At 46.2% G+C, this 26,921-nt stretch overlaps 2 protein-coding genes across 5 annotated transcripts in view; one reads left to right on the forward strand and one right to left on the reverse strand.

Annotated features, from left to right (window-relative positions):
- ANXA6 (annexin A6) overlaps positions 1–26,921 on the reverse strand; it is a 184,382-nt gene that overhangs the window by 141,173 nt on the left and 16,288 nt on the right. For all 4 annotated transcript variants that reach the window (XM_078653622.1, XM_078653620.1, XM_078653621.1 and 1 more), the window contains exon 2: positions 7,486–7,538. In XM_078653622.1, coding sequence (XP_078509748.1) covers positions 7,486–7,500 — 15 coding nt within the window. In that variant the 5' untranslated portion in view covers positions 7,501–7,538. The remainder of the gene's footprint in view (positions 1–7,485; positions 7,539–26,921) is intronic.
- Positions 21,101–26,921, forward strand: part of LOC144769491 (cationic amino acid transporter 2-like) — a 448,818-nt gene continuing 442,997 nt past the window's right edge. The window contains exon 1 of the mRNA XM_078653623.1: positions 21,101–21,156. The gene's annotated coding sequence lies outside the window, so the exon portion shown is untranslated. The remainder of the gene's footprint in view (positions 21,157–26,921) is intronic.

Below are 26,921 nucleotides of genomic sequence, written 5' to 3' on the forward strand. Positions count from 1 at the left end.
TCCAGTAAGGGGATCACCCCTATAAGGGTAGAGCTGATTGGGTTTCCACAGTGCTTGGCTCATCAGGCGGGCAGGGTAGCATAGGTTAGTACGGCTACCTGCCCTTGGATCGCCCGTAAGATAACCCACCATAACTTGCATACTGTTGTATGTAATAAACCTGCAGCCATATTTTCTCCAAACAAAAAAGTTGTGTTGTGAATTTATTTATGCATGCCTTTTCTACTTTGGTGCGGGTGGGGATCATCCTGTGCCGATAATGGAACTATGCGGCTGCCCACGGCCCCGCAGGGGGCCACCTCGAAGGGCGGCCATCCTTAGTGCAATTTAGGCACCTCCCCATTTGCTTCTCTGGACTCCAGGAGGAGTCCCCTTACAGGGCGCGCTGGAAACGTCATGTCTGGCGCGCCGGGGGTTGGGAGGGGTATTTAGGCCTCCCCCCACCATTGTTAGGCCTCTTTGCTGCCCGACACGCCGCCTCTGCTCATCGTTTTGTCGTCGCTGCTCCTCGGGCCTGAAGGACTGCTTGCGCTCATTAGCGTCATCCTGTCGGTGAGTGTAGCTCTCTGCTGCCCGACACGCCGTCTCCCACCCTACCGCATACCCGGCTTGGGGCAGGCAAGGGGGGGTTTGAGGATGTTGTAATGTTCTTCTTTGTTGTTGCAGACGGAGTTACAAGGTGATCTGGAAAAAGTCTGGGTACAGAAGGATACCTCTGCAAGAGCACAATAAGGGTGCCAGAGCCAAATCCCAGGAGCCTCAGGGGAGGGTCCTGGAACAATGACGTCGGCGCCCCGTTAGTCCTTCGGGCGGCTGTGGACCTAAAAAACCGGGGGCTTGCCTTGCTATGCTCCGCCCTGAAAGGGGCGTGAGTAATAAGGGACCAAAGTGTCACGTGATCCAGTAAGGGGATCACCCCTATAAGGGTAGCGCTGATTGGGTTTCCACAGTGCTTGGCTCATCAGGCGGGCAGGGTAGCATGGGTTAGTATGGCTACCTGCCCTTGGATCGCCCGCAAGATAACCCACCATAATTTGCTTACTGTTGTATGTAATAAACCTGCAGCCATATTTTCTCCAAACAAAAAAGTTGTCTTGTGTATTTATTTATGCACGCCTTTTCTACTTTGGTGCGGGTGGGGATCATCCTGCGCCAATAATGGAACTATAAGAGAGCCCCGTCCCCGCCTGCATGTTGTTGTGATCGAAAGCAGACAACAACGTGCAGGTTCTGCTGAATGTGTCCCGATGTGTGGAAATGACACCGGGACGAATTCAGCATCTTTTGTAGTGGGGCCCAACTTCGTGGCAGGGTGAACGGTATCCACCCTGTGAAAGCAGTGGGGGGATGCCGTCCACCCGCGTGTACCCCTGACGAGAGCCCTGGCAGCTTCCCCCTCTTCCTCTCCCCCTGCCCCCATGCCCCGCCCCCTACTTCTGTTCCGTGCTGGCCACCATTGTATAGGGGAGTTGCTTGACACCTGTTTGTATTTTTTTACCCCACCGGTTTCGAACCAGCGCTGAGAAACGCTAACTCACCACATCCCCCCTGACATACCCCCCTGGATGGCAGGCTACAAAGGAATCTTCACATGGTGTCTGCGGGCAGCAGGCGCACTACTGGTGCACCAAAGGCAAGCCCGTCTGACCCGACGGCGCACCCGGACTTCAACCAGTACCCAGCGCTTGCCACCCTGTCCGTTTTCAGTCCCACCTGTCCGCTACACCTAGGTATACGAGGAAAAAACTGCTGAATTATAACATCTCAGGTGAGAAGTCTCAGTGCACCACCCTTGTACCCCACGGGATCATTGATACCACGAAGTGTCAGGGATGTAGTCTTATACTAACTAATTATAAAATAGGGACCAATAACTCAGGTAGGCCAACTGATATCAGTAAGCCTAAGATTCAGAAAAAAATTCTTGCACCTTAAAATAAACGTCAGGTCTCTGGCAAAAAGATAAAATAGAGTTCTCGGACTTTTTAGACCTTCACAAACTAGACATGGCATTTATACCAGAAACCTAGTCGGACTCTTCCTGTGGTCCCGATCTGGTTCCTCCAAGTTCGGTGGGATATTCCATTTTCTGAATGGACCGAGTTACTAAGAGTGGTTAGGGCGTGGCAATAATCTATCGCAACAGCTGACTGCCACCTTGTTGGCTGTTTCTTCAAATTCTGAGTGCAAACTTCACTCTTTCAAAGTGAAATTAAATAAAAAACACCACTTTTAACAGATTGTTAATCTACCACCCACTTGGCCCTAGATCAACTTTCAGCCAGGCCAGGAACCTAGTTACTGTCACAACCCATCTCATGTCTTCCATTCCCGGCCAAAATAGTCAAAAAGGTTATAAATTGGGAGTTTTTATAAACACTAACCACAGCACTGAATCAGCACTGAAGATTCTCAAGAATATGCATTCCCCGTGAGTCACTGGTCTTGTGCTATCCAAACTGGATTATTATAGTGTCCTATACATCAACATGCAGCAAAAACTCTTAAATAAACTGCAGATTCTGCAGAAGCCTATAGCTCGTATGCTACAAGGGATTCCCAGGCACCAGTCAGCATCAAAGGCCTTAATTAAGCTACACTAGTTGCCTAGAAGGAAACATATTGATTTCAAAGCTCTGTGTGTTGCTTTCAAAGCACTTCAAGGTTTTGGTCCAGACTATCTTGAACACAATTATCCTGGTATACCCCAACCAGGTCATTGTATTCTTGTTCGGACAAAAATGTTATTGTTTCCAAGTTCAGGCAATCTAACTGGGGCGGCAGAAGTGTTGTAGTTTGCACTGCCAAAATTTGTAACACTCGACTTCTTAGTCTGACTTCTTAGTCTGAAAGAAATGACAGGTCTTCTTCCCTTCAGAAAAGCTTTCAAAATATGGTTGTTCGGCCAATAGACTATCCATCCTCATTCTTCCTGTTGTGTCATTGTAGAGCCTTCCCTTCGTATCCTTACGTAGCTGTTGCACCAAGACACCTCTGGGCATTTGAGCACTTTATAAAAATGTATTTAATTTCATGATATGACCACAACCTTTACCTGCAGCTAATAAAATACATGCAGTCTCCCATACCTAGCAAAATACCCATATAGCGTGTGTTTAGAAGTTAGAAACTGGCTTGATTTGCAAATGTGAGCTACATTTTTAGCTATCTGGATTGCCAATTGCGCCACTTTTATTTTGGTGTCCAGGCCTATATTTTGTCCCACTCCTACCCTACATTGTCTAAGGTGATTGTCTATTAACATCAATTACAAATCAAAGTAATTGTAAACAAACTTAAGAATTGCCTGAAAAGTCATCACTTGCAGTGATATCCTGAAAGTGTGACAGAAGGGAGCAGAAGACCCAGCACAGCTAACAGGATGTCAGATCCCCAAGTCCACGGTTTCCCATAATGGTTTGCGGTCTAACGAGACAGAGTGGACAGCTGCCTGACAACTGTGAACAGAGTGCAGTTAACAGTTACCCAGTTGCTCGGTTCGCTAATATTGCCAGTGTCAAAATCCTTCAACATTTTGTAGCCAGAAAATGGCTGGCAAAGGTAACAGCTGTCTAAGCGCCCTGTCCACAATTATACGGCTTGCATTAACCCTCCTAAACATTAGGGTATAGGAAGCCTAGCAAATCTGCCAGATGGCCCGGCACATTTCTCATAACAGACTGGGCACCAAGCCATATGTCAGCTGTACCAGCCTCCATCCAGGGTCGGAGGGGCAATCTGGCAGTCCCCAAGGGCAGGACTGGCAAGTCACCGTATTGACCAGTTTTAGGACATTTGCTGGGCTGTTCCTTGGTCTGGTGATCCGTATTTACGGTAAATTCTCATGATATTGCCAAAAACGCTGAGTGCAGCCAGCACAAAAGCATGCAATGTCTTGTAACTTGAAAAACACATATTCCACGTGTATTTACAAGATCAAACCAGTCCCGATTTGCTGTCTAATTTACTAATGGGTCACTGTTATTTTGATGTCTGGGCCTATTTTCTGTTCCAGTCCGACCCTAGGTGGGGTGATGGAAGATCAGTCTGGAGCAAGGGTCCTGGCAGGTTCAATCCTAGGACGGGTGTAGGATGAACACAATTGGATCATGGACTGGGCCTTATTAAATGAGAAAAAGTGAGCAGCATCAAAGGAGAAGAATAACGAAAAGGGAAGTGAGCTAAGAAGACAAATATGACAGTCTCTGCCTGGAAGGACCAGGTAGTGTGATGGAGCCGCAATCCTTATTCATCTTTCCAAGCATAAGCCTTCTTACTCAAGGAACACCAGGATGAGTGGGTTGCAGGGATGTAAGGTAAGCCTTACTGCACTGGCCGCAGCTGGAGTCCTATCTCTCAGGAACCCGCCTCTCAGGCCAAAACCTTACTGTATCTGTGAGACATTCAGCCTAAGTGACATGTTAGGGGGCCCTCATCTTGCCAGGGGGTTTCAAGCATGTAAAGCCACCAGAAGCAACAAGCATTGTCAAAGCCAACAAGCCATCTTTTGAGGCCTATTGGCTTTGCCGGTTGCTTGTAGCCATACTAAACAGTATCACTGATGATTTGCAGCTTGGCCAAACAAAAGCCATCACATGAGTACATGCAGCTACAAAATGATGCACATGCTTTTCATTTTAGTTACCGATCTGAGTTGGATTGGTAACTAAAAAGAAAATGAAATCTGCAAAAGCATTTCTTTTTCAAAAGCAGGTGGTGGGGAGCAGTACCAATGGGGGGAGGAGAAGCAACACCAGTCACAGAAACGACATGGGGAGGGTGGGATGCGCAGAAACAAAACTGGAGTTGTGGTAAGCAACACAGAGAGCATGGATGGGGGAAGTAGCAATGGGCAAGAGAGAAGGAGGGTACGGATGGGGGAATCAACATGGAGGGCGCAGTTAGGGGAAGCAATGGGAAGTACATGGACAAGCACAACATGGAGGTGCCTCTAGCAGCAGATGTGCGACAGAGTACCACAGAGTGCAGGGGAGATAAATACACTAAAGAGACAGCTAGAAAATACACACACACTTTCATGGAGTGTTTAACACAAAAGAAAAACATATGTTCTTGAAAACAATAGATCTGACACCCTCGCCGTATTGCCCTTCACTTCCATTAGATATTAGAGGCCGGTTTCTCAGGATTTTAAGATACGGGTTCTGATCACTCAAAACGCTTGGCCAGACATGCAGTGATGGTTGAACCAAGACAATCTCAACAAGGGTCATCAGTTGAGTCTGCCCCTCTTGTGATCATTTCCGCCGATGTCAATGGACTGGGGTAGGAGTAGTAATGAAAAATCTCACATAGCAGGTGGTACGGAACAGGGGAGAGTCTCTCCGTTCTTCCACCTTCAAGGAATGGGCTGCAGTTTGAGCCACTCTGCTGCATTCCCTCCCATCAATATGAGGTCAAGGCTGTGTATACAGACAGACAATCAGGTGGCAAGGTCTTATTTGTGTTATCAAGGGGGATGATTCTCTCCCTCTTTCTCCTTTTCCCGGGATATTGAGGTGAGTTCAGAACGGAATCTTTTCTATCTGACTGATGCTTTTCTTCCGGGGAAGGAGAATTGGCCTGCAGATCAACTCAGAAGGAGGTTTCCAAATTGATCTCTCGGTGACGCTCTCTCCGAGGGTGTTTTAGAAGATTTGTCAGTGACTCAGGACTAGGAGCCACTGCCTGGAACTGTTTGCAACAGAGAGCAATGCTTCACTCCACAATTTCTGCTCTTTGATTCCATCTAAGATGGCGTGGGCAACTGATGGTCTTTTGGTGCGCTGGCCGCGGGGTCTCCTGTATAGTTTCCCTCCCATTTCAGCTGATACCCAGAGTGTTCCAGAAGGTAATGGCCAACCACTTTCAGATTCTTCTGACGGCTCCCAGTTGGTCGAGGAGACCGTGGTTTCCTCTGCTGCTTCAGTTGTCGATGAGTCGTCCTTGGGTGTTTCCTCTTTATCCTTCTCCCCTGAGTCAGCCAATCCTGGTGTTATCCTCCCTACAGTGTCTCAATTTGGTGATTTGGCTGCTGAAAGGGTGACTCTGTTGGCTCGGGGATGTTAAGAGGCTTTAGCTAATTCATCCATTTGTCTTCTAAACCCTCAACGTGCAGATTATACAACCCTCACTGGGGATACTTTAATAAATGGTGTCATGCTTGGTGATAGGGTATGGCTTCTTGCCCTCCAATGAGGATTTTAGATTTTCTACAGGATGGCTTCACCTTGGGCTTGGCAGTTTCTACCATTCGAGCTTATTGGACAGCTATTCAGGCCTTCTGGGGGGGGTGATCTCTCTGTGATTGTTCCTTTGACATCTTGGCTCCTTAGGGGTTTCTTTCTGCAGCTCCCAGTATCTCATTCTATGTTTCCACTCTGGGTTGTCAATTGGTTCTGCAGGCTTTGACTGACCCTCCATTTGAACCACTGGATTCAGTTCCTGTCAACTTTCTAACAGAGAAGATGGTGTTTCTGATGGTTGTGTGTTCAAGAAGACGGGACAGAGTAATGGGTGTTTTTTAATTATCAGTTTCTTTCCAGATAAGGTTGTCCTTCAGCCGGGCCCTATTTTCCCGCTGAAAATTCCTTCCCAGTTTCACTGTTCAGAGGACATTGTTCTACCGGTTTTCTTTTCTGATCCTTCTTCGGTTGAGAAAGTGAATAAGCATTCGATTGGCCTTTGCGGCTCCTTGTCCATTTAATTGGAAAGCACTTCTGTCTTTTGAAAGATGGATTCCCTGTTTGTTACCTTTGGCTTTCCCTATAAGGGTTCTCGGCCTTCTACTTCTACCATTTCTAGGTGGTTTATATCCATGATAATGAGAGTTTATCAGTTTTCAGGTTCTACCTCTCCCCCACTGGTGCAAGGCCCTCCGCCCCTCAGGGATACTTCTTCACTTAGGAGGTAAAATACTTTTCTCCATTGCTGACTGTTCTTCTCATCATATCTGTGAGCTATGGACTGTCAATGGTTCTAACGTCCATTATGCCACCTTTTATGTACATTAACCTTGCCTCACAACTTTCATGATTGGCTAAAGCGAAAAATGACAAAAAATGAATCGCCCTAATGTGCAATATATATTACACATCTACCACGAAAATCTGCACACCCTACAGACTCTCCAGCAACTTGACTTATTTGGCTGCAGGGGGCAAAAATGGCATTCATCCCAGAATTAAGGATCAACGGACTAGCAGAATTCTAAAGTTAGGATATTTTGCTTAAGGCGCTTCTCTTCTGTCTCTTCAATGATAAATTCTCAGAAAGGAGTCACCCCAGTGACAGGCTCTATAATAACACCGATTTACCCGCCCCAGACTGCTCAAGCAGCCACAATCACAGATGTTTTCAATCCAAGACAACACTTCTCACAACGGACAAGAAAAGCATAGCTTGCGACACTGACTTGAATATATACAGACATTTCTAGACTATTTATCTTTTCTGTGCATTGTTCTGTTGTGCATGTATATGTACCTGAAGTGGCGCCATGCTGCCTCTGGGTCTGGCTCAGGAGAAGGCCGAGGGAGCTGTAAAAACAAAAGGACTGGTTAGATCATCTCATCTCATCATCTAATTTCATCATCTCATCCCATTTCATCTTATCTCATCTCTTTTCATCTCATCTCATTTCATTTCATTGCATCTCATCATCTCATCTCACATGAGAGTGGGATTAACACTTGCGTTTTGGTGTGTAATCCAGCTACACCCGACCTGTGGAGCCCTGCTCCTTTGTTCTTCCATATCATTCTTTCAAGGCATCCAATCTCGCTCCCACTACTCCACCCCAGTTGTCCAGCCCAGCCGTTTTATCACCCTGAGAGGCCCTTCTTTTTACTCCTGCAGCCTAGGAGTACTGGAACAAATATCAGCTGAGGGTGAAGTTATCATGTAAAACATGGCTCTGCTCCTTGATCCCATTGTTTCCCCCATGAAAAGCTCCTCTCTTTGTCCCTCCCTCCACATTCAGCCTACAAGTCTCAACTCTTTGTTGCTTTATAACTCCTATAAGGCCATTCTCCTTGCTCCTCTCTTACAGTGCTCCCCTCTTTGGTACTCCACACGGCTATTCTCTGGTCTTCGGTATGCAGCTCAGCATGCCGCCTGTCGTTGTTCGTCACTTGATTAGACCCAGGTAGGTATTCTGTATGCTCCTCCATTATAAATCCTTCAGTTCCTCCTGCTCCTCCATGTACAGCCCAAAATAGCTTCTCTTTTTGTTCCTCTAGCCCTATTGGCTCTTATCTTTGCACCTCAGTGTCTACCCCTAAGCTAAAAGGCCTCTTTTTATCGAGTTCTGCATGACATCTTTCTTTGCATGACATCTTTCTTTGCATGACATCTTTCTTTGCTTGACATCTTTCTTTGCTTGACATCTTTCTTTGCTTGACATCTTTCTTTGCTTGACATCTTTCTTCGCACACTTCTCTGTTCTCGCCAGCAATGCTTCCCTTTTAAGGAGCCTCCATTCTTGCTTTAAATCATGTTTCCCTGCACCGCTAAGCTCTTGCCAAGACCCCTCTTCTTACTCCTCTCTGTCGTCTCCAGAAAACATCTCTCCTTACATGTCTGCTCTCCTCTCAAAGACCTCTCTTTACACATCACTGTGTTCTGCTCTATCCTTCCCAGGAAGGCCTCTCTCCTTCCACCTCTCTGGCCTCCTGGGGGAGAACCTCTCTTTACACTTTTGTCTCTTAATGTAAGATCGCTCACCTTGTGCCTCTCTAGCCTCCCCTGAATGGTCCCCTGTTGTGTATCAGCAGTCTCCTCTTGAAGGCCTCTCTGCATCTTTCTGTCCTTTACTATCTCTCTCCTACACCTTGCTATCCTCCACTGAGAGGCCTCTCTTCTTTCACTTCGATGATCTCTCATGAAAGCCTCTGTCCTTTCACCTCTCTACCCTACAAGGGAGTCCTCTCTCTTTATACCTTTGTCTTGTACTGTAAGATGTATCTCTTTACACCTTGCTTTCCTCTAGTTACAGTGGTCTGTTCCCGCCCGAAGTGCATCCTTCCTTATACCTCAAAGTACTCCGGTAAAAGACCTTTCGCTGTATGTATTGCCGTCGTCCCATGAAAAGATCTCTTGTGCTTAATTTGAGCTGGTTTTTTCCGGTGCTCAGCACCGGCACTTAATTATCAACACTTATGACAGCTGCCACATGGTCGTGTGATTAGCATCATTTAGAGATGAGCAGAAGAGCATTTTTTTATTCTTTCAGGTTACATAAAAACAAGTAATACCTGCTGCCCAAGCCATTTTTTTTATATCTTTGGCGGCCTGGAATAGTCTGAATTGTCACACTTGTAGCAGTGTGCTGGTTGGTAGTTGTGTAGCTACTGTGACTGGCAACGCTGGCGGTGGCAATGGGTGATGCAAGCTGCAGAAGTCTCCGGACGAGAGCCCTGGCACTTATTTTTTTAATAAATTAAGCACCGTCTTACACGCACCCTATGATCAGTGCTTTGCTCCTTTAGTGCATTTATGCCCAAACACCCCACCCCCTCTTTCTTCAGTTAGAAGTAGCATGCAAGACATTTTTCTGCTTCCCATTAGTGAGACTGAACTGCTATCCTTTGTAAGGTCTACCCACCTGACTTCACTTGCCCTCCCCTCCTTCGCACTGCCCAGAGGGTGGGAGCTAGGCACAGAACACTGCTGAGTCTGTCCAGGTCTTCATTTATTGGATTATTTACAGGCATTGCCCATGGTCATTAGCAGGGAATTAAATCTCATGCGCTGCACTGGAAAAAATAAGTACATGAAGGAGGAAGGTAGGGGGATGAGGAGCATAAAAGAAGGAAAACAATGTTGTAGCTGCCTGAGCTGCCCTCCTTTTTTTTACGGCTACAAGATAAATAATGCATACATCAAGCACTCACAACATCTAGGAGACATGTAATAAATGGCCTGAGGAATCAGTAAAGATGTTGCACCGTTGGGGCCTCATTTACAAGCCCATTGAGCTGCTGGTGTGTTGTGTTTTTTGACGCATCAACGGCGCAGTGCGCCTGTCCATATTTACAAGGCCACATAAGGTCACCCTGCATGACTTTTCATGGCCTTGTAAATATGGGCCCCTTTCATGCATTACTCTGCATGAAAGGGTCGTTCCATGGGTGTTGCGTAGGTGTCCCCAAGCAACATCCATGCAACCTGACACATTCTCAGATTTACAAGGTTTTGTAGGAGTGTTGCAAAAAAGAGAAATACTTGTATTTCTCCTCGTTTTTGCCTCTTTCTATGTGTGCTACATTCTGCCACCAATGGTGGTGTTCCTTCCGCCACAAAAACAATCACCCCCGCAACTCAGGCACCCTTGCACCATGACGCAAGAGTGTCTGCATTGGCACACAGCTGCTGTTTGTGCGCCGGCGCAGGGGAGAACTACATGAATGCGTAGTATCTTGAAGATACAATGCTGTCCTGCCCTTTTATTTTTACTCAAGGCAGCGCAGCAGGAAGGCTTGCTGCGCTGTCTTACATCAAAATATAGTAAATGAGGCTCTTGGTTTGGATTTAAAGTGCCCGTCCAGTGTGAAGAAATAACTATTCTATTCTCCCAGTCCTGCATCTCTAACAATCACCACCAACTGGCATTGATGAATGTTACCTTTCTGACGACACCAGATGGAGTTTTGTGATGTACTGTGACAGATGACCCCTTTGAAAGTGGAGGCAACCTATATTTGCAATATTTACATTTCATCCCAACAGGGAAATGTGTCCTGACTGAAGTACACCTGATACACCTGACAGCAAGGTGTCTGACAAGAGGTTGACCTGGGGAGTTTTAATTCATGGTGGCTCAACCCTACCCTTTTGATTTGGTGAGGATTCTACCACACCCCTCCCCATGAGCCCTTCAGGCATCAATCAATCAATCAATCAAGTCATTTATAGAGCGCACTACTCACCCGTAGGGTCTCAAGGCGCTGGGAAGGGGGGGGTGCCGTTACTGCTCGAACAGCCAGGTCTTGAGCTTCTTCCTGAAGGAGAGGTGGTCTTGGGTCAGGCGCAGGTCGGACGGGAGTGAGTTCCAGGTCTTGGCAGCCAGGTAGGAGAAGGACCTTCCTCCTGTTGTCGCTCTTCGGATGCGGGGGACGGCGGCGAGGGCGTGGCTGGTTGATCTGAGGAGGCGCGTGGGAGTGTAGAAGTTGATCCGGTTGTTGAGGTAGCTCGGGCCTTGGTCGTGTAGGGCTTTGTGCGCGTGGGTGAGGAGGCGGAAGGTGATTCTCTTGTTGACCGGGAGCCAGTGCAGGTCTCTCAGGTGTCCGGAGATGTGGCTGCGTCGGGGGATGTCGAGGATGAGTCTGGCCGCGGCGTTCTGGATCCGCTGGAGTCTCTTCTGGAGCTTGGCGGTGGTTCCGGCGTAGAGGGCGTTGCCGTAGTCCAGTCGGCTGGTGACGAGGGCCTGGGTGACTGTCTTCCTCGTCTCGGTGGGGATCCACCGGAAGATCTTCCGTAGCATGCGCAGGATGTTGAAGCATGACGAGGAGACGGCGTTGACTTGTCTGGTCATGGAGAGGGAGGAGTCCAGGATGAAGCCCAGGTTGCGTGCGTGGTCCGTCGGTTTGGGTGCGGTGCGGTGCCCATGTATCCAACGTGTCACCCATATACCTAAAGGGGTGACCCACTGACATGTAACTGTTCAATGGTTCTACCTGGCCTGTGGCCCCCTACATACTGTATAATTGAAGACTGCTGGGGTTTACCAAAGGCAGCCGCGACTCGCGCAGGTAAGAGCGGTGGGACCGGGTGGGGGATTTCGACAGATGCACCATTTGGATTTGCTGGATACATTTGTGTAATCTGACTGCTATAGCAGTTCTCAACAATAGGGATTTGGGGTCACGGCACTTTGGGTCTAGCTAGAATATCACACAGTGAGATCGTTGGACATGGAAAGATTGTTTTTTTATGAATTAGCATATTTCTTAACTGTTTATAGAAATTTGGTAAATCAACCATTTTTCTGTGTGTACGCATTGTGTAATTTGGGCATTTTTCATTTACCTACAATGTTAGGTATCAATTCCATACCATCATCTAGAAATACTATCATCACATGACATGACTAAGAAATAAGCAGCCTGAATATGCATCTAAAGCTTCACATTTATGACAAAGTATTCAAAAAACTGGTTTACCAGAACATCATTAAGAATATAATATGACAAAGATAGTTCAGCACCTGCTTTTGTAAAATATGTACCTAATGAAGTGGAGTGCAAATGTGACAAAAATAAACAGTTTAAATGTACAGCTATCTTTGATAGATTTCGATGCATTACCGAGGAAAGTTTTTTATCCCGAGCATTAATGGGTAAAATACCTTAGGGGTGTGATTTTAACGATACCTAGTAGCATTAATGAGATGCAACGTATTTACCTGTTACATTTGGATTAGACTTTTGGGTGAGCGAAATTCAGTATTTTCTTCTTGTAAAATGTTGCATAATTCCAAGAAAAAAAATCATGTAATTATGGTTTTCTTGTGAAATGTGCTTTCACTTTATTTTGTGTGGCTTTTTTCATGTGAGCGCCCAATTTGTGTAAAATAGTCTTGTGAGATACTGTTAGGAGAGAGGTTTGAATAAAAATGTCTTGGGGTGAGATATAGTCTGAGCTATCGAATCTCTTAAGAAATGTCAAGTCATTTGGGGGATTTAAAAAAAACACAAAATTCAGGAATTCTGTAAATGTGTAGAAATCTGGTTTCAGTGATTATGTATCATTTGTACATCACCAAGTAAAGCGTCTTTTTTCATTTTGACCTTTTGATCCTATTGAAACCTTTGTTTCCAACACACTTCTGAATTACCAAAAGATTTTGGGGCATATTATCAAGGGGTTTATCTCCGCTTTTTTGGCTTTAAAAGCCAAGAAAGCGGAGATAAAATTATCTCCCTATTACCTAGCTGTCGCTAACACCAGTTAGCGACAGCTAGTAGGAGATAGCGACCATCTTGGGCCCCACTTTGCATGTCAGTGATATTTATCACTAAAGACATGCAAAGTGGGCGTGCCAAGATGTTAGCGACTGGAAACAGTCGCTAACATCGCTATCTCCTATTACCAACTTTTGGAGATATTCGCGCTAAGCGCGAATATCTCCAAAAGCTAACACCTGCCCTGAGCAGTTCTTAGCCATGTTATTCAATGGGAGGTGGATAACATGGCTAAGAGCATTAGCTCGGTAATGCATGAATATCGCTGGCTTTTCAGCGATATTCATGCATTGCGGCCGTTTTTTATCGCATTTGCGATAAACCTTGGTAATACCAAGGTTTATCTGCGATAAAAATCGCCGCAGCGCAGCGGTAAATTTTTGTCTCTAACCAAGCAATAGCGATAATTATCGCTATTGCTTGGTAATATGCCCATGTGTGCCTTCCTTAGTGCTGATATGTTGTAAAATATGGGCATAGATCATTTATAATCATTTATATACTGTGTTTTAGGAAAATAACTGAATCTTACATTCTTTCCTTTAACTTTCTGTACCCGGCATGATTGTCACCTAGGTCACTTTTATCGAATCTTTTCACTTTGCAATCAGAGAAATGAACATAAGCACCAATTTCCACATAAGCCGCAATTTTTCAGAAGACATAGGCTGACATTTGTTCTTTGTATTTGAACCTACTTCAAATGTGACAAGATAACAACATATAAACGTATCTTTATTCCACATTTACCTTCTGAGTTCCAGCGTGGTTATTTTTGGGGAAACTGCAGCACCCCGCACCCATACTTACAGAGCCTATCAGTATACGAGAAGTTGCATCAAAAGGTGAGCGGGAGAAAGTCGCACGAGGAGAGAAATTCGAAGACCCCATAACAAAAAGATGTAAATAAGTTGAATCTTGTCAAGACTTTAAGTGGGCCAGGTCCTGCTGGTGCTCAGCACCGGCAGGTCTAAAAAGCAAGTGCTGGGACAGGTCCCTATCGGGCTCTCCATTATTCATCTCACCCTCAGGGTGAAAAAAATAATCTTAACTCTACAGCAGTGCCACCCTTCCCAGCCTTTGATGTAATTTATTTTATTTTTTTATTTTTCTTTAAGAAGTTTTCTATAGCGCTGTCAAGACCCAAAGGTATCAGAGCGCTTTACAGTAGGAGCATAGCATATAATCAACAGAAACATGAGATGTGAGCGATATAACAATAAACGAGTGACATAGTATAGAGCGGCGTAATTGTCATGAAAAGCTTCTTTGGTTTCAAGGTTCTTAGGGATCACATAGCTCTATGGTTGCTGTATGTCCCGTGTTGTCCACAACCAAGGGAACGGTTAAGGAACAGGGATTTGAGTTGACTTTTGAATTCCACAAAGGAAGGTACGGTTCTGATGTGCGGGGGGATGGAATTCCAAATTTTGGGGGTGTTTCCAGTGAAAGAGCAGTCCGCTGTTCTTTTCCTTCTAGTTTTAGGTGAGATGAGTAGGAGGGAGTTAGAGCTTCTCAGATTTCTGGATTGACCATCTTTTTTGAGTTTTTTTGCCAGGTATTCGGGTTTGCCTGTATGGAGGGCTTTGTGGGTTAGGCAGGCCGTTCTGAAGTTACTTTGCATTTCTACTGGAAGCCATTTGAGTTCTTTGAGTGCAGGGGAGATATGATCAGATTTTTTGATGCCGGTGATCATTCTGGCTGCCGCAATTTAAAGACTTGTTATAGCTCTTTCACAGTCTCATTATTCAGAACTGAAGCATTTTCAATATTATTTACAACAAAGCCATACGTTGTTGCTTTTTTATCTTATACAACTAACAACCATTGACTAATCCAATAGTCCAGGCATTGTGTAGGTGTAATGTTACTTGTTGTATTATGTATCTGGATGCAATGACAGAAACAGCAAAATACCAGCTGGGCGGCACACTATCCTAATCATAGGTTTTTAGCTTAGGTGTTTTTAAGCCACGCCCTTAATTACACAGGCCACGCTCCTTTGAGAGACCCCGCCCCCCCAGTTTTTTCATCTCACTTAACCCCTTCCATGCTGATGACGAACCCCAGCCGTCACGCTCCATGGTGCTCGTGTGCTGATGACGGCTGGGGTTCGTCACGGCCCCGCCCTGTTCGTTTGTTTACCGCACAACGGCGGAATCGGCCCAGCATGGAAGGGGTTAAAACCTTGAATATTGTGCAGGTAAAAGCAAATTGTGTTAGACGTTTTTTCGCTACTCAAGTCCACTCTTTTTAAACGCCGTATTACCCTTCTCTGAGCCGAGTAGCCTTAATATTCAACTATTTATAGAGCAAATTAGTTTTCGTTAATGGTCTGGCCAACAGACGTGCTTTAGTCACGAGAGGGGTGGGAAGGTCAGGCCAGAAGGCGGGAAGAAGGCATTAGAGAGGGAGGTGAGGCGGGGAGTCCGTCCAGAGGCCTGTTGTGGGAAACGATCGGACAACAACAGTCTCTAACTGGAAACTGAACTCAGCCCAGGCAACCTTAAAAGCAGCCCACTCTGCTGAAGCCCCCAGGAGAAAGCTAAAGAGTCCGATTGGCCAGCCCGGGCCAGCCCCACTGCACAGGAAAGAGGCGAGAAAAGCAGAACAGGAGAGGGAGAGGAAAAGATGTACATGTAGATGCCTGGAGCATGTTGGACTGATTTATTAGAAACGATATTGAAAGCCAGCTGAGGCGAGGGCACTGAGGCACGGGAGAGATCTTGTGATGGATGCCAAGCTCACAAGCCCTCTTTAGAAACATGACCAGGAACAGCCACCAATCAGTTGTGAAATCTGAGGTGATGCAGTACAGGCAATCTGGAGTTTAGAGGTTTCATGTAACTAACCATCATGCTTCACTCTTTGGCGCTGCATGATAGCTCAATGATTTAAAGGGTTTGCTGATAAAATGTCGTGATCTGCAGGTCAAAAGTTCAAATCCAGGCGAGAGCAACTCAGTCCCCCTTCTTTCTAAGGTTGTCAAATAACTTGCCATTAAATATGATAATCACAACATCTATTATTTACAGTGTTTAGAACTGGCCGTGCCAGAAAGACGTGCAGTATGAAGCACTATTTATAGAACAAGTCACCATTATTATAAATATGTATGCACCGCCATGAATATAACAGCAGCAGGCCGCCTTAGGTGTAAAGTAAAAGTAAAGTCCACATTTGTAAAGCGCACAATCACCCGTAAGGGTCTCTAGGCGCTGGGGGCCGTCGGGAAGATTAAGCGAGCTATTGCCCAGAGTCACATGGTGCTGGGCTAACCTGCCGCCGGAGCCGGGGATCGAACCGTGGCCCCAGATTTCAGCGTCAGTCGCCCAGAGCTGGGGTTGCCGCTGCCCTCTTCCAGCACTCACAGCTCAGTATTTTAGACAGGACAGCCCCATGGCAAGCAGTGTTTAGTCCAAGGTTCAGATAGTGGTATTTAAGGCCTGGTGTCTTATGTGCCTCTCCGGCAAGCCCATCAAGGCCCATAGAGTGCACTGCCCATTAATTGGGTGTTCCAGGTGCCACCTATCACAAAGACTGCATTGTCCCCATTCGCTGTCTTGCCTTCCTCTTGCTATGTTTGTCCCTTACTTAGATCATAGCCTCTACGATTCCTCCAATTGCTCATATTAGGGAACTCCTTTTTGTCTTTTACTTGGTACTCAATAAGAGTGTATGTGGTTTCTAGCTATCTCCTCCTTCTGATGCTTCCCCATCAAAAAGCATGTCCCCTGACCCAGCATTATGTTACTCTGCATCCCTCCCAGCTTGTCTGTAAATGAACTACATCAGGGATTTGCTGGGGTATGACTGATCAGCCGACTTTAAGGTTTGTTTTTGATGTATTGCTTGCAATTTATATTTAACATGAAAACACACGTTTGGTTGCACAAATATTTTAAGGGCCTTGGGTACGGGTCATCTGCTGCACTCACTCAGTTGGCCTATAAGGCAGAAGGTGTACTTATCATGATGGTTCTCCTAAGGGACCATAAATCTGCTTCCTGAGCTTCTGTAGAAGTCCAAATGGCTGAATACTGTGGAAAGTAAATTAGGCCTTTGGCAGCATTTAACTTTGCATTCTGGCACTACCTTATTCTTGTTAATTTCTGTAAAATTTTCCTGAATGAAAGTTACTTCAAAATGACACCATGTCATTTATAAAGAATGAAACTATTGAATTCAGTGTACAATATAAAATAGGTGTTTGGTTTTCCTCCTTTTTCATATAATATATTGTTCTTTACTGTATTTTATCAAACTTTCCAGGCAAGCATTGGCAAAGCCACCAGCTCTGCAATTGCATTAGATAGGCGAGCCCTATTGTCTTTGCCAATGCTTGTTATGAAATGTAACTAAATATTTCAGCTGCTTTTAAGAGGCAGTGTGCTGCACAGAAGATGTAGCCGCTTTGGTGAAATAGGTTAAGGCTCTGCTATTCTGGGTCATGTGTTCTTTTTGGGATACCTTCAGGTCCCTTGAGCACTGTAAAGCCTAAAGATCGAGCCTGATCCTTATAATTGAAAATGTGATGTTTATTATGATTTAATACAATATAATATTGCTTATATGAACATGTTTCAGGTCTCTGCCTGACATTATCTTCTCACAAGTTTAAACGTCTCCCATCTCTCCTATCAAGACTCTTCTCATTACTTCCCCAGTGACGTCCACTTTAATTCACATTCCTGTCACAATCTTTCTGTAATTCCATGGTCCTCTCAATGTTAACTATTTTAGTCCTGGGATTCTCCTATGTTAGGGTTGGTTTTGGATCCAGGAACCTATAAAGCTGGTTAGGAACGGTCATGGTATCGAGCCTGTGTGCTGTCAGACACAGAGAATCCCTGCATCTGTAGGATAGGCTTCTCCACCTTCCATCCCTCTCTGTTTCTCCTGAACGCTGGTTGATTAGGATACAATTTGACCCCACACCTGTCCACACCTCCCTTTGGACATTGGCTCTCAATTAAATTGGCCGCACCCCTTCTAAAAGTCTTGATTACACCCTTCTCCTTCCATGGCAGAATCATGGCTTCTCCACTGCTTCTTCAATTGCAAACCTCCTGCTATGCTCTTTTTGCAAAACCCAACCCCTAAAGACTAATCAATATATCATGCAGGAGGATATTGTACTGCATATAGGAGGTTTACCTCCCTACTTTTCTAGTCATACACCAAGACACAAATGGGCAAGGGACTTTTCCTACGGATCTTGGATTAGGTCTCAGGTGGTGACCCCCCAACCTCCCAACAGGATCCCCCCTATCAACCACAGAGGTCACCGGTGAACACAACCCTTTAATGAGTGTATGTGTGGCTCCAGTAGTGCTTGCATACTTGCACACCAGGCTGAGAAACTGTACCCAGGTCTATCTCTGTACATGCACTCAACAAATGTTGTTATTATTTTATTTATTATTTATAAAGTTTTATATAGCGCGAACAAGATCCCGAGGGATATCAGAAGTTGGATTGAATCTAACTATTAAGATTTACAGGAAGCCACTGCTGTGCTGTGCAAGAGAATGGAAGTCATTAAGGTGAAATACAGAGCTGTGTCTTCCGATTAGAGCCGACACATTTTGCACAACCTGGAAAAGTCAGCGTGGAGAGTGTCCCATAGCCTAACTGTACTGATAAGAAAATATGAGTCAGTGGCTAAATGTGGTTTATATACGGCCATAAGTGTAGGTCATAAGCAATATCAGGTGCTCTTCCCAGTGTAAGCTGATAACACAAAAATCTGTATGCATCTGGAGGAGAACCTGGGGTGCCTGGAAAGTATCACCAGATGCTTTGACAAAGTCCCTCTCCAAAAAAGGTAGAGATTCCTCTGTCTAAATGAAGCCAGTATCTGAGATCATAATAATGTTAGGGTTAGACCGCCAACCTGCCCCCATTGAGCACAAGCCTGGGTACCACTCCTGCAATTCCCTCAACAGTCAATACATTGGATGTCATCTTCCACACAGAGCTATAAATTATAATATATCCAGGAGTGGCCCGTGCAGGTGAGTGCGATGGGGCGGGAGTGGTGGGGACTCGACAGACGACAATGAGGGGAAATTAAATGTTTATTTCATTTTCCCTCATAGTCGTTTGTCGAGCCCGCCCCCGCATCCCCTCCACCGCTCTCACCTGCATGGGCCGCTCCTGAATATACCTTATATTATGGTTTTAAATGTGTATTGAGTGTTAAAATGAATTATGATGTAACATTTCTATTGCTAAGTGGATCCATGGTCTTTTGTATGGTTTATAGACTATTGTCTAAATAAACTTTGATTTTACTACTACTACTTATATTACACTTAGTTCTCAGGTATCCAAATGATGTTCCTCCGACTACTGTAGACTGCCCATACACCTTACAGGAAGTGTGGTAATTGCACTGCTCGATTAGCTCGATTAGCGTCCTGCCATTTACACAGTCTACCTAAAAACCTCACTGACTTGCTGTGTAGACTTTAAAACCACGCAGCCAGTATGCGCTTGAACCTGCGGAAACGAGATCACCTTGCACCAGTCTGCAAGCCCGCCACTGGCTCCTGATGGAGATAAAGGTTCAATATCAGATGCAAATAGTGTACTAGAGGCTTTAGGTCCCTGCAAAAGTTGACAGCTAATAACTGACCTGCAAGGATCAACCACTGCACACTTGATCCAGCAACATACTTCTAAACAGCTAAATGCTGTCAGAGAATGCAAGGCCAACTGTCTTCAGCGCCCTGGGCATTCCCCGAATTGCAGGACCAAACAACATTTGTTTTAGGAAACGACTCAAAACAGATCTGCCCAGATGATCCTTTGTTTGGAGTGTGATGCAGGGAAGCAAATGAAGAATGTCCATTCAATAAAAGAGTCTCCCCTCCAAACCAAGTGGACTTTAACTTCCATGAACGTTGTTCTCTTCTCAAAGTCTGGCACATGATTGTGCTCTGAAGAGACAACAAATGCACCTGCAGTAATTGACGAAACGAACAACTGCATCGTTGATTGTACTTCCAGTACTGTAAGTACAGTGAATTGGCCATGTGCCCTAAGCTATTTTACATGGTGAAAGGACACTTTGAACTATTTCATTCTCCAGTAAGGCTCTCATTTCGAAATAGGCAGCAACAGAGCATCTGTTAAGAATAAGGGATTCCCCTGCTTTGTTGAGGGGTGGGAGAAGTCCTTTGTTTCCAATGGAAGAGAATCAGAAGGGTCTGCGGTGAAAGCATGTTAAAAACTGGCTGGTCATCAGAGGGCAGTAGGATTTGTTGTGCCCGGAGCCCCACCATGTTTGGGTACATGCACACCCTGATCAGGAAAAAATCACCAATGTCCACCACGCACTCATAGGAAATTGCCAGCGTCAACAACATTGATTATTTATTTTTCAAAAACAAACCCTTGATTTGGGAGTTTGCTTTTAGAAAAAAAGACATGCTTCAGGTCCACCGTGTGACCATGACATGGCTCACTTGGTAGCATTGAGCAGTTTTGACGAAAGTTCTCCTAGCATGCTGGCAAAAGTACTTCCGGCTTAAATTTCCACTCATGCAGCAGGGCCCACCAAAGCAGGAAAATAGGGCCTTAAGTCTGGAGTCAAAGAGGACCAATAGACTGCATACTCCAGAGTGAGGGAGAGAGAGATGGGGATAGTCAACATGAACTTATAGGAGCATCAGTCACTTTGCTCCATCCCCAAATGAGACTTGCATCCCATAACTCTCACATAGTGTAGTTAGAAAACTGTTGGAAGTATATTGAAGATGATACAAAAAGCATCACATGCAAGCAGCGGATTCAGGAAATTGAAAGTCTAACAACTGTAAGTATAGCAGACAAACAGGCATTGAACTATGACCCCCCTTCTCACAGACACCTCAGGATCCGCACAGATGAAGCTTCTATAAGGGTAAGGGCTAAGCAAGGGATCCCCTCTTCGAGCAAAGAGCTGGGAGAGGAGAACCAAAAAGACAGCCTGTGCAAAGTTTAATGCGCTCCACCTGGTGCACACCTGCGTGAAACAAATATTGAAGGAGTGGTTGGCAATTTTTGGTTGTGTTTCACAATTCACTTTTTCTTGTCTTCATTTTATCAAACAGTACTACAGCCCAGGTGACACCAAATAGAGTCAGAGAAGAAGGAGCACTTGAGCCAGGAGTGCAGATGCCTTGTCCAGAAGAAGAAACAAGAAAAGGCAAGACCTAAAATCATGGCTATTGATAATATAATATATTTACGACAGTGTAATGGTAATTGGTTGTCCATGATTGGTATGTTTGCCTTACTAGTAAAGTCCCTAGTAAAGTGCACTATGTGTGCCAGGGCGGGTAATGCGAATGCTACTAGTGGGCCTGCAGCACTAATTGTTCCACCCACACAAGTAGCCTTAAAGAGAGAACTCAGGCTTGCCACTGCAGTGCCTGCACGAAGTTTGTTAATCTACCATGTTGTCCTGACAAGTGCACCCACTTGCCAGGCCTTACCCTTCCCTTTCTATGCACATCAGACACCCCTATGGTAGGTCCAAGGTACCTCCTGAGAAGGGTGCAGTGTATGTGAAAGGTAGGCCATGTACTGGGGTGTGTTCCATGTCCTGACAGTGAAATACTCTCCATTTTGTTTTTTATTTACTGTTGAAAGGCCATCTTGCCCATAGGACAGACTGGGGAGGCTGTGTAATGTGTTTCCAGCCTATCTTCCCAAAGATTTAAGATGAAGAGGTGAAGTTTAGTATGCCTGAACTCACAATTCAATAACACATCTTTTTGTGAAGGTGGTTTTTGTATTGTGTGTTTAGAAACCACTTTTTTTAGAAGTGGCTGGGTTTTTGTGCTCTGACATTTCTGTGTGTCTCTGCCTGATTGTGAATTGAGTGTTTGGATCTGAAAGTGATAGGATCTGGGGAATGTCTTGCCCCAGGGGAGGAGGAGAGACAGCAACAGGCTGGCCTGCATCTGGAGTGTAGGGGGGAGGAGTAGCCCCTGGAGGTGAAGAGGCCTGGGTTGCTGCCACAAAACAATGGCTCCATCTCCTGCTGAGTGATTAAGGATCCAGACCCCCACTATCAAAGGAAGAAGGTGTCACTGGCAGGGAGACACCCAGAACTAGTTTGGACAGGGGTCAGTGCCCCCCTGAACACAAAGACTTCAAAGACTTTGAGGGGTATAACTATGAGAGCTGAAACCCCTGAACGTTGGATTGATCAAGACTGAAAAGGATTGAAACTACTTTGTGGTCAAGAGGAACATTTGCCAAGGAAGAAACAGCTGAAGAGACTGAAGGAAAGGACTGACACTTGCTGTGTGTTCTGGGACTGGCCTGCAGTTTCCTGATTTAACCACGGAAAGGCTAAAGTACTTTGCTGTGTGGCCCTGCTTGAAAGGACTTTACTGTGTGCTGTATCCGGAAGTAACTTGTCCTCAAAGGCCAGAGGAAAGTTGGCTCTCTGTTGTGGAAACTCAGGAACACAAAAGTTTCCCAGTGTGTCTCAGTGACGATGTGTGTGTGTGTGCTTTTTGCAGCCTGAGACTCTCGTAAGAATTGCCCTGTGATCGTGGGCACCTGGAGTCCAAGCGATTCTCAGCGATGCTGTGTGCGTGTGCTTCGTGCAGCCTGAGCCCTTCGTGAGGATTGTCCTGTGATCGTGTGCACCTGGAATCCAAGTGAGTCTCAGCGACGCTGTGTGCATGTGCTTTGTGCAATCTGAGACCTTCGTGAGGATTGCCCTGTGATCGTGCACACCCGAAGCTCAAGTGAGTCTCAGCGATGCTGTGTGTGTGTGCCCTGTTGCAGCCTGAGATATTCGTTATCGCCAGCGGCCCGGACCGGCATCTCCAGAGGAGCTTGCGCCGGCCCGAGCCCGCCATTGCCAGAGCGGGACCTTAAACCAACCCCATCAGGGGGGGGCCCGAGTCCCACTGCTCGGAATCCACAAAGTCGCATCAGAGACCCAAGTCGTGAGAAGAGGAGAGGAGAGTGAGGTCGCACCCCCCGGGTAACGTTTGTGGCCGCCTAGGGCGGGGTACAGGCTCGGAGAGAGACGCTCTCGACCTCTCCCATTCTTGCAGTGTGAACCTCTGCTTCAGCTCGTATCGCGGCCGTACTCACCAAGGAGTGACAGTACCGGGGCCGGAGTGCGGAGCTGCAATTTGGTTTACACCATACTAGTGTTGGGGGCATCTGTTGGCGGATGCTGACCGCGAGTCATTAGGAGTGGCAAAGACACCATCTCAAGCACCGTGATCGGTGCTGGAGTGCATTACGAATTGCATTATTGTTGTATTACTCATTGCATTAGTCCCACTTTACGAACTACCTGATTGTTGCATTACGCAATGCACTATTTCTGCATTACGAACTGCCTGATTGTTGCATTATGCATTGCACTATTTTTGCATAACGAACTGCCTGATTGTTGCCTTACTCATTGCATTAGTTTGCATAACGAACTGCCTGATTGTTGCGTTTTCGCATTGCATTATTTTGACATTGCGAACTGCTTGATTGTTGCATAACAAACTGCATTATTTTTACATTGCATAGTGTCTAATTCTTGCAATACGAACTGCTAGCATTGCATTAGGACTGCAGTGGATCATCTAGAATTGCTCATTAATATAGCCAGAACCTACAAGGGCTGGCTGGCCTAATAACAGGCCAGGAGGAATATTACATACACAAATGTTGGATTTATATCGTGTGGGCTCATCGTATATCTTTTTATATAAATATATACTTGTTTTTATGAAACTCGTGTGGAGTTGATTTGTGGTGTCCTCATTGGGTTACTGAGAGCGTGGTTGCAAATACTTTACACACCTGCCTTGAAGATAAGCCTGGCTGCTCGTGCCAAGCTACCGAGGGGGTGAGTAGGTGCTATCTGAGAAGGTGTCCTTCTTTTCCCTGACGTGGAAGCAAAGGTCCCTATTTGGCCTAAGGTACCTACCTCAGCCAACTAGTGACCCCCAGTTATTAGCTCCAATCCGGCAATTTTTCTCTCAGAAGAGAGTGTGAGGTATCCTGGTACTAGACAGCTAAGGACTGTCTGTCCCATTTGATAGCGCTGTAGCTGTGGGAGCACTCTCCCTTCCATCTTCTTGGCAGGCAAAGGCAGACTGGACGTGGACAACACCATTGCCTCTTCAGCGAGACGTCGCACCAGGCACATGTTCAGTGTTCCTTTCTGACCCTCTTTTGCAAGAGTTGAATGAATAACCAACCAGACGTGCATTCGGGACCATCCGGGGCCAGCGTGTAGCGGCAGTGACGGAGAGCTGACTGCAACAGAAACAGCGCCTTCCCTCCCCCAGCTTGCCTTCCATCCTACCTCCACCCATCCTCCCCTTTCCCCCCCCCGCAGCCTCCACTACCTCCCACTGGCCTCCCCCACCTCACAACTCCGACTTCCATTTAAGGCACAGAGAGGATTCTGACACGTTGTGGAAAATTTCGGCGCTGGCAGCTCTCCATGTGTAGCCCGGCGCCCTTGGAGTTGTATATACAACTCGGAGGCAGGAGGCACATGTCTGCAGCCCCGAGACCCGGCTCCGCGGCTCTACAGTGCTCCTCTGTCCTGCCCTTCGGTACCTCCTCCAGCACTAGACCCCCACACGGCTCTGCCAAAGCACCTCCTTCCTGCCACTAATGTTATAATTGTATTGCACTGCAATTGCATTTATATAGTGCCTCATACCGCTGACGAGGCGCAGAAACGCAGATGTGGACGTGTAGCGCGCTGCTCCGTGGGTGTGTCCTCTGTGGCTATGAGTAGTCGTTTATGTCCGTCCGGCTGCACGAGGCCCAGAGTTGAGCTCCTATTGTGATTTGTCCCTGAACCGATGCATGGATTTGGAATGAAGGCGGGCAGAGATACAGGACACGTCAGCATTAAAAGCCAACCTACGGATGGAAATGTGAATGCCGTGTGGTACATGGGCCGTGTTCGTGGTGATGCGCACATACATCAGAGACCGCGCAAGAGTGTTGCAGCACGCACGGGGGTAACTGTGCCCACGTCTGTGCGTAGTACAAAGGTGTGAGAAAAAGCATGGCTATGCAGCAGGTGCTTATCACACCGGACAAGGCCAGCTCGCTGCCAACGCACCCCATCTATCACGTGCTTCCCCCGAGCCCAGGCCTGTTCGAGCATTTACCAGCAAAGAAGGCAGCTGGCAGAAGGCTTTCTCAGAATGTGTTATTTACCCCGGACCGAGGCATGGCTTACACTTACTTACGCAAAAAAACTTTGTGATTGTGAATGTGGAGTACAGGGTACAGAGAAGTGAACATCAAAACAGAACATGAAGCACATACAGAAAGACAAACAGGCGTGCAATCATATGTGGGGAATGCAAAAATAGAGCTACGTGGTTTGGGGGTGATGGATTCAGGCATTTGTAGATCATAGGGAGAGAACTTCAATAACAGGGGTAAGAAGGGGTGCATTGATAAGGGGGTGCACAGAAGAAAGGAGGGGGGTATTTAAGTCAGGGCATTTATATAGGAATAGGTATAGTTTAGGGAAGTAAACAGACTACGCCACAGAGCAGACAAGCATCGGCAAAGCCAATAGGCCTGGCACTGGCTTACAACTGCTTGGCTTAGGCTTCTAGCTGTTTGGCTTTGTCAATGCCTGTTGTGTTTTGCTAGGATTTTTCACAACACGTTGTTATTGGGGAAGCTCCTTGTCCAGTACAAAAAAAGGCTAAAAGCAAAACATTTTTGGTCTTAAACTGCCCATTTGCCATAGTTTTCACTGACACAGAAGCTAACTACTCGTGTGTAATACAGCCTCTCGTCTCTCCACTTCTTTTGCTGCATACACTAACCTTTGTTACACATTATCTTTAAGAAATCCTGCAAAAGATGTCTGTCTGACTTCACAAACTAGAAGTAGAACATATCATAGGATTTTGTTTTTTTAATGACGGGGTCCAACCCCCTCCTCACACCACTTCTGCCATTTACTCTCGGAGTTTTGCCCCTGATTAACTCGGACACAAGCAGCTTTAGTGTTTTCTTGCCAGACGTGGAAGCGCTGAGCCAAACAGAAGCATTGTTAAAAGTGTTGTTTAGTAATTGCACTACCCTTGGTAGTGACGCAGCATCTTATGCCATATAAACTTTCTTGATACTAAAAATACATAGTTTATGTCTTCCTTGCACTTCTGACCCACATGAGCAATCATGTCAGAAGCGAGGAGGGCAGAGTGAAGCCTGGTCAGGCACAGCTGGGAGACTAATAGTTGATTTGCGTCACTCCCTGGATGGGAGGACGTCTCCAATTGCACTCCTTCATGTTTCAATAAAGTAATCACTCTTTGAATTTGTGTTGTAAGTCAATTTTATTCATTGTTGCTTTCTGTTCCTTTATGTCATGTCACTTTCTTCAGTAATATAAAGATGTATCCTTGATACACATTTAGTACTCTTTGAATTGGATTGAATACAGCTGGTAGACTAGCCATGTACCTAGGGTAGAGAGGGGGTGCCCTGCCCCCTGCAATCTTTGGAAGGGGTGGCCAGCCCCTACAGTCTGTGGGAGGAATGCCCCACGCCTGCAGTCTGTTGGAAGGGGTGCCACACCCCCTGCAGTCTGTGGAAGGGGTGCCCCACCCCCTGCAATCTTTGGAAGGGGTGCCACACCCCCTGCAGTCTGTGGAAGGGGTGCCCCACCCCCTGCAGTCTGTGGAAGGGGTGCCCCACTGCAGTCTGTAAGAGGGGTGCCTCGCCCCCTGCGGTCTGCGGTATGCTTGCTGAGGGACTGTGACGGATGGAGATACACGCCAATGAAAGGGTATCTAGTGTCAGAGAAAATGTTTACCTCCAAGAAGGCCGTAACCATTTATTGAGCGGTTAGAGGTCACTGGTAGTATAATTCGTAAGGACTGACTGACAAGGGCGGGTGGACCACGCAGACTCATCAGGATTCCACTGTCGATTCCCTTGTAATAATATGGC

The sequence above is a fragment of the Lissotriton helveticus genome, chromosome 7 (assembly GCF_964261635.1).
Source record: "Lissotriton helveticus chromosome 7, aLisHel1.1, whole genome shotgun sequence".
In the NCBI taxonomy this organism is placed as follows: domain Eukaryota; kingdom Metazoa; phylum Chordata; class Amphibia; order Caudata; family Salamandridae; genus Lissotriton; species Lissotriton helveticus.